At 43.2% G+C, this 17,500-nt stretch overlaps 1 protein-coding gene across 3 annotated transcripts in view; it reads right to left on the bottom strand.

Moving 5' to 3' along the window:
* ryr2a (ryanodine receptor 2a (cardiac)) overlaps positions 1–17,500 on the bottom strand; it is a 105,996-nt gene that overhangs the window by 61,440 nt on the left and 27,056 nt on the right. For 2 of the 3 annotated variants that reach the window (XM_059531499.1, XM_059531498.1), the window contains exons 5-28: positions 17,439–17,459; positions 16,084–16,098; positions 15,216–15,290; positions 15,043–15,121; positions 14,615–14,727; positions 14,438–14,537; positions 14,269–14,365; positions 12,432–12,506; positions 11,302–11,458; positions 10,615–10,779; positions 10,270–10,391; positions 9,913–10,096; positions 9,308–9,443; positions 8,911–9,006; positions 8,691–8,809; positions 8,108–8,241; positions 7,782–8,023; positions 5,211–5,403; positions 4,797–5,013; positions 3,181–3,285; positions 2,639–2,742; positions 1,708–1,791; positions 1,275–1,434; positions 877–1,024 (exon numbers count right to left, since the gene is read on the bottom strand). In XM_059531499.1, coding sequence (XP_059387482.1) covers positions 877–1,024; positions 1,275–1,434; positions 1,708–1,791; positions 2,639–2,742; positions 3,181–3,285; positions 4,797–5,013; positions 5,211–5,403; positions 7,782–8,023; positions 8,108–8,241; positions 8,691–8,809; positions 8,911–9,006; positions 9,308–9,443; positions 9,913–10,096; positions 10,270–10,391; positions 10,615–10,779; positions 11,302–11,458; positions 12,432–12,506; positions 14,269–14,365; positions 14,438–14,537; positions 14,615–14,727; positions 15,043–15,121; positions 15,216–15,290; positions 16,084–16,098; positions 17,439–17,459 — 2,941 coding nt within the window. The remainder of the gene's footprint in view (positions 1–876; positions 1,025–1,274; positions 1,435–1,707; positions 1,792–2,638; positions 2,743–3,180; positions 3,286–4,796; positions 5,014–5,210; positions 5,404–7,781; positions 8,024–8,107; positions 8,242–8,690; positions 8,810–8,910; positions 9,007–9,307; positions 9,444–9,912; positions 10,097–10,269; positions 10,392–10,614; positions 10,780–11,301; positions 11,459–12,431; positions 12,507–14,268; positions 14,366–14,437; positions 14,538–14,614; positions 14,728–15,042; positions 15,122–15,215; positions 15,291–16,083; positions 16,099–17,438; positions 17,460–17,500) is intronic. The other variant, XM_059531500.1, reaches the window with a different exon arrangement.

The following is a 17,500-nucleotide window of genomic DNA, read 5'->3' on the forward strand; positions in this document are numbered from 1 at the left end:
TCTGATGACATCATGCTGCACTTCAGAGCCGCCGTCCAATCAAACGCTTTCTAGAACCTGAAGTGAACATACACTGTAACAGGCACTGACGTTAAATCAGTTAATCACTTCTGACACATACTGCACTGTATATGAGACAGGAAGTGATTCAGACAGTGTATTTTGTGTTTATTGTCAGGCTGTGAAAGCAAGTGAAACACTGCGGGCTATTTCAATAAGTAAGAGACAAGCTCTTGATTTAAATGTTTTACTGTTTCGACACAAAATTGGGCTCATCAAATGTTATTTTTGTATCATTGATATAGTTTTTTTTAGCTTGTTTTGTTCAATATTTTCTGTTTTCATTTACAATTTTTTTAATCTAGTGTTTTTGTCTATTATTATTATTTTTAAAACACTATTATATAGTTTTTAATATATTTTTAGCACTTTAACTTACACTAAATGAAAATGAGAAATGTTGCCATGATAACTAACTGAAAAAAAGTTTTTTCAATATTTAATTTTTGGTGAAGTCTTGGCCTAATGGTTAGAGAGTCGGACTCCCAATCGAAAGGTTGTGAGTTCGAGTCCCGGGCCGGCAGGAATTGTGGGTGGGGGGAGTGCATGTACAGTTCTCTCTCCACCTTCAATACCACGACTTAGGTGCCCTTGAGCAAGGCATCGAACCCCCAACTGCTCCCCGGGCGCCGCAGCATAAATGGCTTCCCACTGCTCTGGGTGTGTGTTCACAGTGTGTGTGTGTGTTCACTGCTCTGTGTGTGTGCACTTCGGATGGGTTAAATGCAGAGCACGAATTCTGAGTATGGGTCACCATACTTGGCTGAATGTCACGTCACTTTCACTTTTTAATAGTTAAGGCTAGCCTCCAGGTACCGTGGTCTTGATCCGGGGCCTCCAGGTTGTATCCGTATCCCAGCAGCGTCCGTACAGCTTCCCGCAGACTGTCCTTGTTAGATTTCTTGGTTCTCTCGTCCAGAAGAACGTAAGGAACCAGACGAGGGTTTCTTTTGTTCTTGATGTCCTGCAGAGACACAGAGACAATGAGTGTGAGGAGACATGTGTGTTTAAGTGTCCGTCTCTGACCGTTCAGATGAGTCCAGTCTCATTTCTCAGTATCAGTCTGTTTATATCACACTGTAGTTACTTCTACTGTAACTTCACTGTAAAACCAGTTCATATATGAAATATACGTGTTGATGTGTATTTTTGATATTCCAGTGAATGAAATCCTTCAAACCTGAAATCTGTAAGTACAGTACACACACACTGACCTGCTGGACGCCGTAGGTCCAGCCCTGTCGTATGCGGTCTCGTGCCCAGACGTTGTGAGCGTTCTCTGCCAGCTTGTCCACCATGGCCTCCTGGGTAGACGCCAGTTTGATGTGGCTGAGGTCCATTGGGGCTGGTTTATACCCGCTGGACAGCTCGTATCTGACAGGAGAACACACGCTAACTGACCAGCAGCTAACACTTACTAAACACATGATATCAACACGTAACAGACACGCAGGAAACTCAGATGTGGGACAGAGATTCTGTTTAGATGACGCTGGTTAGACCTAGTTAACCAGTGTGATGTTTACTGGATGAGTGAGATATATAGAGCTTAGCATAACTAGCTGCCACACCACTGTCCCAAACACAACATAAATCCAGACACATAAATATGTTAGTGTTATCATGACTAATGATTGACACACTCACTTCGCTGAAAGCTTCAGATTTTTGACTTTCTCAGCGGCTCGTTCATCCGCCACTCCAACATGACAGCCCAACGCCAGAAGAGTCCTGCAGCACACATAGACCACGGCATGATGGGAAAACTGGGATTTACATCAGTGAGTCTCAACCAAAAACAGTTCCTAGATGTGATGCGTCGCACACAGCAGTGAAATCAATGCTTAAAACTATAAATGCAACTAACCATAAAATCATGTATAGTTCTGAGAGTAAAATAAACGTGTCACATCTTCTGCTGTTGATGAAGTCTGTATTCATCCTTCATCATCAAAACGACACTATGACCTAGACAACAGTAATCAAGGTGGTATGTGATTTAATGAGATGTTTATTTGTGTGCAGGACTGTGTCAGTTGTCAGATGACAGGAGTGACGCTCACAAACAAACATCAGTCACAGCGTAACCTCGTTCAGTCAGACGCAGTCCAGTGTGACTCCTGCACAATCACACACCTACACCTCATTATGACATGAGTGCACCACAGGGACTCACACACACACCACACGACTAATTAAAGTCATTAGAACGCTTCTGAAACACAAAAGAAAGAAGACGACAGAAAAGAGGAGTGCTGATAGAGACAGACTCTAATGACAGTCAATGAGTCTCCAGAACAAATATGATTCATCTTAAAGACAATGTGTGTTACTGACTCTACTGACTCTGATTCATCAGTGATGATCTAATGGTGAACAGCACCGATCAATCTGACTCACTACATCATGATTTCAGCAGCATGTGCCTTTTCACATAGTTATGTGCTAACCATCCAACGAACATGAAACACATTCACAAGTCAATACAAAAACAAGGTCTTCAATTATTACACCAGATGTAATATCATTACGAGTAAAGTAAGATATCAAACCGATTAACACATCAGATGAAACTAACTTGAGTGTCTCCTGAGACATCTGTAGGTTGTAGCTGCGCTCTTGTTCAGGAAGTCTGGAGAACTCCACCAGACACGGATGCTGCCGTTTATTATCATCCCTCACCTGCATCATGAATCAAGGGAACCATGTTTGTGTTAGAAAATGCAGGAATTCATAGCAGACTACGTATGAGTGCATGCAGACCAGGAGCTTTCCACCATAGACATATTCAACAAAAAATACAGTTTAAACTTCATTTTAAAGTTTTGATAGGGAATTAATGAGGAACATTAAATGATAATGTGAGAACAATCAATCACATGTTAACTGCATTCACAATAATTGAACTTTTAGGATTTTTTTATCATGTGACATGACTTAAAACCATTCATCTAGTGTCAGCTGACTTTTCTCTTGCTGTTTCTGCTGGACTGGGGTTTGTGAGTTGATGAAAAGCTATTAATTAATTCTATCAGAAAAGTGTAAAATGTATCTGTGATTGAGAGGAAACGCTTCAATCCTGCAGAGAGGACATGAACACATGATGAGTGTCTGACGTACCGCTCCGTAGGTCCATCCCAGCTCAATCTTGTTCATCACCCACAGCTCATGGATGTTTTCTGCCAGCTTCTCGCGGATCCGCTCAAGATGTGGAGGCAACACGATCTACACACCAGACACATGTTCACACACACACACACACACACACACACACAAGTGATCGTCACGTCTGAACCTATTCATTAACAAACTCATCAAACAATTGGTTAGTGTACAGGTGTGTGTACCTGACTGGTGTGTGTACAGGTGTGTGTTCAGGTGTGTGTACAGGAGTGTGTACCTGACTGGTGTGTGTACAGGTGTGTGTACAGGTGTGTGTACCTGACTGGTGTGTGTACAGGTGTGTGTTCAGGTGTGTGTACAGGTGTGTGTACCTGACTGGTGTGTGTACAGGTGTGTGTTCAGGTGTGTGTACAGGTGTGTGTGTGTGTGTGTGTACAGGTGTGTGTACAGGTGTGTGTTCAGGTGTGTGTACCTGACTGGTGTGTGTACAGGTGTGTGTTCAGGTGTGTGTACTTGACTGGTGTGTGTACAGGTGTGTGTTCAGGTGTGTGTACCTGACTGGTGTGTGTACAGGTGTGTGTACCTGACTGGTGTGAGTACAGGTGTGTGTTCAGGTGTGTGTACCTGACTGGTGTGTGTACAGGTGTGTGTACCTGACTGGTGTGTGTACAGGTGTGAGTTCAGGTGTGTGTACAGGTGTGTGTACCTGACTGGTGTGTGTACAGGTGTGTGTTCAGGTGTGTGTACAGGTGTGTGTTCAGGTGTGTGTACAGGAGTGTGTACCTGACTGGTGTGTGTACAGGTGTGTGTTTAGGTGTGTGTACAGGTGTGTGTTCAGGTGTATGTACAGGTGTGTGTTCAGGTGTGTGTACAGGAGTGTGTACCTGACTGGTGTGTGTACAGGTGTGTGTTTAGGTGTGTGTACCTGACTGGTGTGTGTACAGGTGTGTGTACAGGTGTGTGTACCTGACTGGTGTGTGTACAGGTGTGTGTACCTGACTGGTGTGTGTACAGGTGTGTGTACCTGACTGGTGTGTGTACAGGTGTGTGTTCAGGTGTGTGTACCAGACTGGTGTGTGTACAGGTGTGTGTTCAGGTGTGTGTACAGGTGTGTGTACCTGACTGGTGTGTGTACAGGTGTGTGTTTAGGTGTGTGTACAGGTGTGTGTACCTGACTGGTGTGTGTACAGGTGTGTGTACAGGTGTGTGTACCTGACTGGTGACTGTACAGGTGTGTGTACCTGACTGGTGTGTGTACAGGTGTGTGTACCTGACTGGTGTGTGTACTGGTGTGTGTTCAGGTGTGTGTACAGGTGTGTGTTCAGGTGTGTGTACAGGTAGATGTACCTGACTGGTGTGTGTACAGGTGTGTGTGTGTGTGTACAGGTGTGTGTACAGGTGTGTGTTCAGGAGTGTGTACCTGACTGGTGTGTGTACAGGTGTGTGTACCTGACTGGTGTGTGTACTGGTGTGTGTACCTGACTGGTGTGTGTACTGGTGTGTGTTCAGGTGTGTGTACAGGTGTGTGAACCTGACTGGTGTGTGTTCAGGTGTGTGTACAGGTAGATGTACCTGACTGGTGTGTGTTCAGGTGTGTGTACAGGTAGATGTACCTGACTGGTGTCCACCGGTGTTGGCGTGAAGGCTGCCTGTGACAGTTTGACTGTGGGTCCCAGGAGGTCACGTGTTCTCCCATGATCATGTTTGTATTCTTGACTGTGCTCCACACGCAGCTTCTCTCGCGGTAAAACAGCCTCAAAACATGGAGCATAACCAGATGGAGGCAGGAACTTGAACTCTCCATGACGACCACCCAACAGGAAGCGCACTCTGAGGAGGACGAGAGTTTTTCACCAATCAGAGCAGATTATAGTTTACAGGTGATAACACATGATCCGTATACGATGATGATGACTTTATCAGTTCTGACTCAGCAGTTCATGTGATTTATGTGTCAGACTGACCAATGGCAGACAGGGGGTGTGGCTGATGTCACAGTGGGCGTGTCTGGAGGTGATGACACTCACTTGACTCCAGAGGAGAAGGACACGACGGGGAAGAAGAGTCCGTCTGAGTTGAAGTTCTCAAACATTCCCTGGACCGGCTGGCCATTGATGCGGAAGGAGATGCTGGGAGCGCTGAGATCCAGACAGCAGCTGACCACATCCTCGGCCCGCAGCACGTGCTGATTGGGTGAGCTGACCGAACGCGCCACACAACCTGCCAATCACAGCACGCGTTCCGATCACATGGACCTACAGCTCTTTAAAACTGCTGATATGTACTGTTATATGAGTGATGTCTTCACTACCATCAGCAGATATCTCACATCAGATCACACACACACACACACACACACACACACAGCTCTCTAAATGGGGACATTCTGTAGAGTTTTGTTTTGATATAACCTTAACCACCCAACAGGCCTTGCAAGCAGGGGCGCAACTATCCAGTGTTAGAGGGGTATGCAGCAAAACATTTTGGCGCCCCCCCCACCCCACCCCACCCCACCCCACCCCCACTTCTAAATAAATAATTCAGCCGGACATCATCATGTATGGGCTTTTAAATAATAAATGTTTTTTTTAAAGTATATCAGACAGCTACTGTAAGCCTATGGTATATATGTACACACACACACACACACACACACACACACACACACATACATACACACACACATATATACATATATATATATTATTATTGGGGTGGCACAGTTCAAATTTTCACAGTTCGGTTTGTTTCTCGGTTCAAGAGTCACATTTTGGTACAGTTCGGTATGTGCTATGTTTATGGAGAAACTATAATTTAAAAAAAATCTAACTATGAGCAACAGCAAAAATAAATACAATAGAGTAAAGAGGTCTAGTATTAGTTTTTAGGTACAGAAATTTAATAAAGTAATCAAATGTAAAACAGCATCGCATATTTGACTATAAATTAAAGATTGTTCTTTATTAAAGTTTTAAATTGTATTTATTTTTTTTAGATATTCTTTTTATTAAATATTTTAATTATTACAAACAAACACATATTAAAACAAAAACACAGCACAGAAAATAATTTACATATTCATGAACATGTGGACAATTTACACACAGCATTTCATCATATGATTGTACCTACATTTTATCCAGTTTTTGTTTATGACCGTTTAATCTTTTGACACTTACAAATATTCTCCCATTTTTTAAACAGGTGCGATTTACCATTGCGACAATTCCTCGATCTTTCTACAGTTACAACTTCAGATATCATAGATTTCCACATCTGAGTAGAGGGGCATCACTACCAACCCATTGACCATTATAGCCTTTCGAGCCAACATTAGGAGAAACTGAACAATCTGTTACAAAAGCTTTTTAATCAAGAGCAGTGAGTGATTTCTTTGTTGTTGCTGTTCTATTAATATAAAGACTGTCACTTTAAGAGAATGCACTGATACAGTGGCCTACGTTCAGCTGGCTATGTCTGCAATAGGATACTTACCAAGACCGGCATTTTGACATAATTTTTGTCCGAATTTGTCCATTGAAATACAATACTTCAGAGAGAGCTTATATTTGCGCGCGTTCTGAGGCGCGGGTTTGCGCGCTTCAGATGAGCGCATGCACAAATCTTCTCACTGCGTGCGCGAGCTCGCGTCCTCTGCCTCTTAAATGTTTAAACTGACAAAGCTTAAATTAGTTTAGTTTAAACACAGATATCAACGTGTGCTGTTTAGGTCTCATCTGTGTGCGCGCCCGGGTGATGACGGAATAAATGACAGCTCATATTCCAGTTTTAGCTACATATTCTCCGAGCATAGACGTCACATTTTAAATCCCACCTGTTGCCTTTCACCAGTCACTTATTTAGCTGCTGTCGCATCCCTTGACATGTCATCTCCTTTTCCCTCTTTCTTTTTCTATTTTTAGCCCCCGAGAGCTTTTTTGTCTTATCCATCTTTTTCTATGTCTAAATTCTATGATGGAATATTATGAGGGCACCGTCGCCTGTTAGATCTCTAAAATGTATATATATATATAACTTTTAATAAACATTTGTATTTTTTATTAGTAAAATAATTAACCATCGCTTTGGCGCCCCCCATGGTGAGGCGCCCCTATGGGCCGCATATGGCGCATACCCACTTTTTGCGCCACTGCTTGCAAGATGCAGATGAGTTTGTTTTTTATTTAGAAAAATGTAGCATTATATCAGTTGCTCACCAATGGATCACCATAATCCATAATAACACTTCCTCCAGTGAAAAAGTCTCTTACATCAAAATCAGACACATATTTGTTTAGAGCTGTTTAAATGAAGCTTGATCTGTGCAGATTTCTCTCTTGAATCAGACCAGAACACTTTTTCACTGGAGGAAGTGTTATTATGGATGATGGACTCTTAATTGTTTCTTGTCTTCTCAAGACCTGAATTGATGGACTGCAGTGGTACATTTCTACATATCTGATAAAGAAACAAACTCATCTCAGATGTCATCAGATTGAGTGCATTTCCTTTTTTGAGTGATCTATTGCTTTAAATAGCTCGCCACACGTGAGCACTGCATCACAGCGATATGAACTGAAGAATCTCTCTGTTGTTACCTGCCCACAGGTGTAGTCCATCAAAGCCGTATGAGTAGAGGTCGTCCCCGACACCGTTCCCACCCCAGCCCTCTCCTCCGCCCGGATACGGCCCATAGCCCTGTGTGGACGCCCAGCCCACCCGCAGGTGAGTGGCTTCGGCCGTCACGAACGGCTCCACGTGGTCCACGATCAGCTCATAATACCACTTCCTGTACTGGGCGGTGCCTTCACTCACACCCAGGAAGATGTTGGGCCTCATGCTGAACGAGCGACACAGAGAGAGGCACTGAGAGAGTGTGAGGAGACAGGAAGTGCTGACAGGAAGTGATGGGACACTGTCCTACCTGCTGACGTGATTGACGAGTCGTGTCTGCAGCAGCAGGTCTCTGCCAGGCAGCAGGTTATCACAGATCAGGTGCTGATTGGAGCGAACGGCCACACCGTGACACACACACAGAGAACACAGGACGTCCAGCACCTGAACATCACAGACACATTATTATTAATCGATTCGCTCTTGACACACAAGCTAATCACGATGATCTTGTCTTCGGAAAAGATTATTTTATTCGCTTATGTCAGAAACAGTGAATCTCTTTAAAAACTGGCTGTTGTCATCACTTCATTGCAATTTTTATAATTCATAAAAGTTGTTCCTGCCAACCGGTGACTGACACTGTTACATGGCCTCGATTTTAGGCCCAGCATATAATCAGTAAATATCTATGTTAAGATGACAGTGTTAAACACAAACAGATAAAAAAACACAACACAGTAAACCAGGAGAAGTTGACATTGATAGATATACCACACTGGAACTTCAGCACAGGGAAATGAATCTGTGAATCCCTTCTGCACACACCACGTGATCAAAAGAGAGAGTCTGTCTGATTATTATTCAGCTCACAGCAGCGCTACTTTAGTCACCTTGTGGTTGCGTCCGTGTTTGTCCAGCAGTGAGATGATGGATTTGATGTGTCCTTCTTTAATGATGTTCAGAGCTTCTGGACTCTCCACCAGAACACAGTGCAGAACCTCCAGAATCCCTGCGGACACACACACACACACACACACACACACACACTTACACATCATCACACCAGCACATCATAACGATCCACTCGTCACAATAAATGATGCTACACACCGGACGACGCTTCCAGCCTCTCCAGACGACTGATCAGCCAATCCAGAGAGCCGGAAAACTGAGCACAATTCTTCCTGTTTCCTCTGATCAGAGCAGCTACACAGACACACAGATGATCATGTGACGGGAATAATACGATTCATTAGGAACGAAGCTCTTCAAAGGTTCAGGAACAGATGAACTATTACTGAATCACAGCTGCATGCAGTATACATAAACAGTATGTGAAGTGTGCGAGTTAATATTGCACTTTGCTAAACAGTAAGCACTAGTGAGTGATGGTGAACACAGTGTATGTCTCTCGTACAGCAGCACTCGGATCTCCTGGAGCCACAGTCAGCAGATTTCATCAGTTATTGATGTGTGCAGATGGAAAGTGCTGGAATATGGATCTTACCCAGATGCTCATAGAGGGAGTTCAGGATGGACTTCCAGGATTCTCCTGCCTCTTTACCGGCCACGTCTGCAAAATGAGCCGCACTGCTGTACACATGCAGACGATCGATACACTCCAGCACCAGGTTGATCATTCCCTACACACACACACACACACACACACACACATGAACTCATGTGCATGCAACTGAAATATCAACATCATCTCTAAAAACGTTCAGGAGAAATAAAAACGAATGAATGTGGAGCAGCTCAGATTATCTGATGAGAAATGATGGAGTAAACTAGTACTAGTGTGATCTGATTCTTTGTAAACTGTAAAAATAAAGATCAAAAGATTATTGAAATATGGTTTAAGGATAAACTACTTCAGTTTCTCTATATCAAAAATGTAAGCTTACTGCAGTGTGTTACTTGCCATCAGTGTGTGATGTGTTTGTAATTATTAGTGATATTTACTAGCAGTTTCTGAGTGAAAATTGTTTCATAGTCAATTCTAGAGCAGAGTTTTGTTCAGTGTGCTGTGAATCCCATGGCTTGAGTTGTGCTTCTTCTATAGAACAGCTCTGATTCTGAATCTGTGTCTGGTGTTTCAGTGAGCCGTACCTCCTCCTGGAAGAGGTTCTGTCTGCTCTTGAGCGCTCGCAGCCGGTTCTGTTTGTCCTCGTGCTCCAGGTGTTCGTCCGGCGGCTGGAAGTATCCGATCAGATCCTGAAGACTCAGACTGACCGACTCGATGGGCAGATCCAGGCTGGACGTCTTCCCCTTCTTACTCAGAGTGTCTAGACCCCTGTACTCAGAGAGGAGGGACAGGACCGCTAACAGACAAAACACACTGTGTGTGTGTGTGTGTGTGTCACTGTGATCAGCTGCATCATTCATTTATGAAGTGATCGTGAAGATCACAGCTCATCAAACATTAGCAGGAAGTGTAACATCTGTGTGTGTGTGTGTGTGTGTTACCTGATGAAGCGGTTGAAGAGGAAAACCGTGCTGCGAATGACTCTAGCGGTGCGTGACTCCTCGTGCTGTGATCGTGAGAGCGTCAAACCGTCATCCATGTGACCCTCATGATGCATTATGGCCTAAAACACACACACATACCTGTACGTTATATTTATCATCCACTCGAGTGTGTGTGTGTTGCAGCGGTAATGAAGAGGGTGTGAGAGACTGACACGTCTGTAATGAATCTCTCTCAGAAGTAGCTCACGGGCGTCACGTATGAATGAATCCATCACACTGAACTCTCTCACACACTCACACACACACACACACACACACGCTCAGATCCTGTCAGACGCTCACCTTCCTCTGAACTCCACCCATTCGCGCACACTTGGCGTCCACAGACTGGTACGTGAGCCAGAGCCCGGTGTCCACGTGCTGGATGAAACAGACCGAGTCGCCGTATTTGATGTCCGGGACGCCCATCCCATCCACCTCCTTCCTCAGACCAAAGTCCAGCTTCTCCTGCAGGAGGACGAGCAGAGGATCATGGGTAAACACTGCTTCACACAGTGTACTGTAGTTCATCAAAATATAAATCATTAAAATAAACCCATTTAAAAATGCTGAATAATTATGAACACAATTATGGAAGCTAACAACTGTGTAACTATTAAATTACTGAAACAGGTGATTGCAATCTTTTTTCTCAAAATTGTGAGTTGCAGTTACCTTTTTAATATTTTATTTATTACAATTAATTTTTTTCCCCTTATTTATTAGAAATTAGAATTTTTCAGCACTGATGCATAAAAAACATTATTAAGTCAACATTGATAAAACAATTAAGAGTCATCAATTATTCTCTCTTTAATTCTAAAAGCACATAAGGCCATGGCTTTATCCTGTTTGCTGCTTCAACACCAGTTCAATTCAAAGTCAGCAACTGAGTTAGAGTCAGAATTGAATTAAGATTCTCATCTGCAGATGAACTGATCTAATGACGAGTGTTTGAGATGTTTCAGGTTCGTCTGGCGTCAGTCTCACTTTTGAGGAACGGAAGCAGAAAGCCGTTGATTTGACGTCCGCTTTCTCCTTGTCCATTAGCAGCAGCCCTTGATCCTCCATCATGCTGAGATACTTCCCGGTGGTCACATGACGCAGCCGAAACGGCTGACCCCAGCGGATGTGACTGCCGCTCCACCTGCACACAGCCAGAGGACAGGCTTCAGCTCACCCACAATGCACTGCGGCACACAGAGTACTAAAGGAATCCATGTGGTTTTTCAAACAGTAAGCATCACTGACTTCAGAAGACTTGACGGACTCTTATGATGCTTTCATGACAAACAGCAGCTCAGAGATTCAACGTGAAACGATTCAAAAGCAGAAGTAAACTGTGTTGGGCTCCTGTTCCAGTATTTGGCCCTAACCCCAAAATGCCACTTTGATAGAACGCTCCGACTTCAGCGTCCTGGATTATTTTTAGTCTTATTTTATTATTTTAGGAGCTGACGTCCTGCAGTGTGTAATTAAAGGCTTCATGGGAACACAAACCCGGCCGCTGCCAGAGGGCTCAAACCAGAAGGAACGCATCCGACCTGATGACATCAGCACTGCGGCATGATGGGAACCTCACAGGGTCCAAACACAGTACACAGTGCTCTACAGGCTCATGTGGAGTTAAATCAGAAAAGAGTGTCTTTTCATGTCATGTACATTTTCTAAATGTGTGGATTTAAAATAGAACTAATAAACTGCAATCATCATATTTTCATGATTTCTGAAGATCATGTGACACTGAAGACTGGAGGAATGATGCTGAAAATACAGCGGAGCATCACAGAAATACATTACACTTTAACACAGATTCACACAGAAACAGTTATTTTAAACTTCAATAATTTCACAAGATTTTTACTGTATTTGGATCAAATAAATGCAGCCTTCCTCGGCAGAAGAGACTTCGACAAATCTTAACTACTCCAAACTTTTGTAAATAATAAAAATGAATGGAAATAAAAACGCGAGCTAGTGAATTTGACTGACCCCGGTGTGGCATTGAGAGGTGTTTTATGGCACAGACCTCAATAATGATGCACTCATGAACTCAAGAGCTCGAGTGTGTGAATCAGGACTCATTAGCAGCACACACAGAGAAACACTGCTTCACTCACGCCACTCGCAGCGTCTCCAGCCTCCACAGGGATCTGGCGTGGATGGACACAGCTCCACCCTCGTAATGCACCGTCCTGCAGGAGACAAACCCACAGATCACTGTCACACACCAGTCCATACACTACACTGCTATTGTAATGCATTAATTATCATTTCAGTTAAATGATTTGACTAAAGTATTTTATTTTATGGACTCAAAATTGTATATGGCTAGAAAAAAAAATGAAAGGTAGAAAATATCCTTGAAAATCAAAAAATTGTTTCTTAATTTCTGACACTGGCACAGCAGAAGTAGTGCAAAGAACTGAGACCAATAATGACATCACTTCCTGTGCAGCACAAAACAAAACAGTAACAGTCTGTGTGAGACTCTTGAGGGCAGCTGAAGGATGAGAAGCAGAGCTCAGACTGAAAAATACACATTGATTATTAAGACAGCGTCTGTGTCTGACCTCAAACTAATCAGCGTCTGGAACACGATGTGCGCTGGGAACCTTTCTGGTTCAACTACTACTGCTTTACACACCAGTGAAGAGAAAGACACACACTACACACAAACATGATCCCACAATGCAACACACACTTGCGTAATACTTGTGCAAGAACATCTCTTGTTCGAGATGGTGAAGAGATGGTGAATACAGAGAAACATTCTTTGAAATTCATGTATTCAAAAGCAGACGTGACACGCTCAAGGCCACCGCTGACGAGAAACACGGATAAAGAGAAACTCAAACCCCAAGAGGAACAGACTTCAGCGTTATATGTGAAGCTAAGGAGCTTAAACTCATACTAACGAACGATTTAAACAGATCAAACAGTGAATCATGCCCTGAGCAATGCCAAGGTCATGGGTTCGATTCCCAGGGAATGCAAAAACTGATCAAATGTACACATACTGAATGCAATGAATGTTGTCTCCAAACTACATTTAGCTTTCTTTTTATTTGTAATGTTTAAGGGTGTGACTTTTAGGAAGTATCTGTTTTCTGGGTTGAATAGTTTGCGGTAGAGAGAGGAGCATCCGTGTCTGATGTCCCACAGAGGACAGGTGTTTCTGTAATTACAGCAGTACACACCAGATCTCATTCTGTCTCACAGAAGCTCATCGCCAGACCCCAGAGACTCTGTTTCTACTGAAGAACAAGTGAACGTCCTACTTTACCTTCAGGGGAGCCAAGGGTGGGTCACGAGAGATGGAGAAACTGGAGTAAGATGTTAAAGGGATCATATTCTGCACGTATTCATCTCATTTAGTCAGTCAAAATGTCATCAGTTTTTTTATTTATATAATTTGATCCAGTTTTTCCCAAGATTTGTCCTCTTTAAGGCCCTTCGTATATGAGCACAAATGTCTATCCAGCTCTTCACATGGACACCAACGACCTCCAGCCACAGCAGTTGACCTCAGAAGATGAAGACATCCCACTCAAACCCTCAAAGAGACCAAACACTCCACACTTCAATCATCAAGAGTGTTTAATCAACCTCACCACACAGTCCTGACCGCCAGCGCTCCTGATGGAGAACCAGACACACACCAGCGCTTCTCAACCACTTTCACCAAACTGGACACAACTATATTTGAAGTTTCTGTACAACAGAGTTCAGAATTTCAGAAGTTTCAAGACCTGAATATTCCACAAGGTTCCTGCTCGTTTTATCATCATCGTCATCAAGCAAACAGACCCTAAAAGGAGCAGTTCACCAAACACGATCATTCACTGCTTTGGAGAAAGTGCGGTTGATTGGATGATGACAGACTTGATGTTTTTGTGTGAACTAGTCTTTTATATCAGTGAACACCACTGGTTCAGATAACAGATGAATCCTGACCTGCGCTGCTCCTCTCCGTGTTCTCCTGACGGGACGGTCAAACACTCGTCCATGTGACCGTGCAGCAGCCGCAGAACATCTCCACCAATCAGGAAGCCTGAAACACACAGTGCTGAGCAATCAAACAGGAAGTGGAATGTAGCGTGACATTAGCGTGTCAAATACTCACCCTGAGCCACTTCACTGCCGGAGCAGATGGGAGCCACGCTCCAGAGCGTCTGCTGGAAAGCTGCGTCCACGTGCAGACTGCTGTTACCATACGACAAGTGCTGGAACAGAGAGACCTCACATTCATCAGCGTGTTCTTGAAGTGCAGCCATCAGCTTCTGATTCTGCTCAAACTCACCAGGTATCGTTCAGACGACACGCTGACCAGGATGAGGTCATCACCCACTCGCACCTTCTCACCCTCTGACCTCTGCTTGGACGCTGGGTGGATGGTCCACCAGCACGCCTCACCTGCACACACACACACACACACACACCCACACAGGACACACACACAGACACACAGGACACACACACACAGACACACAGGATCAGTATAGTTATTAATCATATAATTTACAACCAAAAACTAGTAAAAATGACAAAAACACAACAAAATAACTAAATCTAACATGAAAATTCAACATATTTCAAATTTATTACAACAGTCTCTCAATGATACTGCATAACAGTAATAAGAATAAGAATAATGAAAATAATGTCGCAATTCAAAAAATTCTCCTAATGGTCCTGAGAACAGAGAATGTAAACAGGAAGTGACATCACCTGTCGTGTCTTCCTGAAGCCCCACGTCAAATGCTAGTTTGTCTGTGGATGAACGAGCTGTAGACAGACAGCACAGATACTGGAGAGAGAGAAGCACATCGACACATTAACCTCACACACACACACACACACACACACACTCAGACGTGACGAGTCGTCAGAGGAACACACACCATCCCGCTGTAGGAGTGTCTCAGTAAGACCGCGTGACCGTAGAGCAGCGTCCGGTGACCTCCGCCCTGCGCCGTCTGAAACACACACACACACACTCATGGTGAATACGACACTTATCAGCCTCACATTCACAGCTAAATCACATACCACCCTAAATACACACAAATATATGTTTAATTATAACATCAAATTTACATAAAGCATATTTAAAATATATAAGATATAAAAAAGTCATATACATTAAAATGTTTCTATGTATAAAACATGCACGTGCGCGTGTGTGTGGGATATTTAAAAAATATTTATTTATAATAAATATTTATTTTTGTATTAAGGGTACTTTAAAAATGTATTTAAATGATTGTTTTATACATTTAAGAGTATATCTAATATTTTAAAATCATATAATATATAACTTGTTTCATTTTAAAACCCTTTCTATTGAAATATTTATTACCCTGCTATTTTCAGTAAAACATCTGTTTCAAAACAATCGATATGCATATAAATGGACAAACAAATAGCAATGTATACGCCATAAACGAACATGAAGAATGAAGATATCTCAGACGAGTCTAAATGAGTTCGAGTGTTTTTCCATCGTGAGCCTGATGTTCCAGGCCGAGTGTGTGTGTGTTTTTGTTTGTGTGTTAATGACTCCCTTAAGGCTGAGTGTGTGTGTGTGTGGGTCAGGTAATGGCTGCAGTAATGCTTCAGGACAGGAAGAACAGGACCTTTATTTTCTCATTACACTCACTCCAGCGCTTGCTCTCGTCTCACTGGAATTAGCTACATTACATTACACTACATCACATCACTGCTGGACGCACAACAACGACACAGACACACACTCACATGGACTCCTACCTTCATCATGAATTTCTGTGGCCCATAAGAGGAAGAAAGACATTGTTAATCACACAAGAAATCCAGATGAGATCAGAATCTAGAGCTCAGGATGTGATCATCAATCTGCAGCATGTACTCTGTGCACTGGATGCATCTACATCATCACATAATGTATCCCACAATGCAATGTGCTGGATTTGACCTTCCATTTCCAGTGTGATTGATTTTCCTGACTGATTTGATTTATTAATGTTTTTAAACTGATGTTCTTATCTGCAGGTAACTGGACCCACTCACTGATGAGGTCATGACTAATGTAGCGACACATACTGCACAGTGTTTGGCTCACTGTTGAGAAGAGTCAGTGTTCAGTGTATACTGTGCAGTGCTGTCAGTCACATGATCTCTTCCTGTTTGCAGACATGTGGCTCCTGATGAGCTCAGACATGCAGAGGACAGAGATCAGCGATCAGACTGACCTCAGATCAGTACAGATCATCCAATAGGACTGCTTGGGCTACTCAGAAAATAAAAATGTAATTCTCAAAAACAAATCTAAATGAACAAGAATGTGTGATGCAAGAAAGTGAGATAATTTCTGGAATATCTAACACTCTTCAATCAAGATAAAGTACATTTACTAAGGTGTTATCTGAAATCACTGTACATCTCTGGTAGCTGTATCTTGATTGAGGAATGTTTAGATGTTTGTAGTGGAGTGAGGAAGTGAGGAAGAGCATCATGTCTGCAGTGTTGAAGGACGATCATGTGAACATGAGAATCACCCTCTTGACTCACAATCTTCAAACCGAGCATGAAACGAGCAGCGTGAACATTCTGCTGAATCACAGAAGACTGAACATCACATGGGTTTGATTCTCAGCTCAGTCTGATCTGACCCTTTAATGAAGGCAGAACCAAAATGAACAAAAGATTATGTGAAGTTATGAGTCATTATAAGCACTGAATGTTTGGATCCTGCGCTGTTAGATATGAGGAACATGCTGATCTCAGATCAGGAGCATGACACACATGCAGCAGATGAGTGTGTGTGAGTGTGTGTGTGTGTCTGCGTGATTGTGTGTGTGTGTGTGTGTGTGTGTGTGTGTGTGTGTGTGTGTGAATATGTGCTTGATTGTGTGTGTGTATGTGTGCGTGACTGTGTGTGTTTATGTGTGTGTGTGTGTGTGTGTGCGCGTGATTGTGTGTGTGTGTATGTCTGAGTGAGTGTGGGTGTGTGTGTGTCTGTGTGTGTGTGTGTGTGTGTGTGTGTGTGTGTGCGCGTGATTGTGTGTGTGTGTGTGTGTGTGTGTGTATGTCTGAGTGAGTGTGGGTGTGTGTGTGTCTGTGTGTGTGTGTGTGAGTCCACGTACCCATTTCTCCATGTCTATGAGCTGTGGAGCAATGGACACACAACAGAAAGAAAAGAAAGGAA

Source organism: Carassius carassius, chromosome 39, assembly GCF_963082965.1.
Source record: "Carassius carassius chromosome 39, fCarCar2.1, whole genome shotgun sequence".
In the NCBI taxonomy this organism is placed as follows: Eukaryota; Metazoa; Chordata; class Actinopteri; order Cypriniformes; family Cyprinidae; genus Carassius; species Carassius carassius.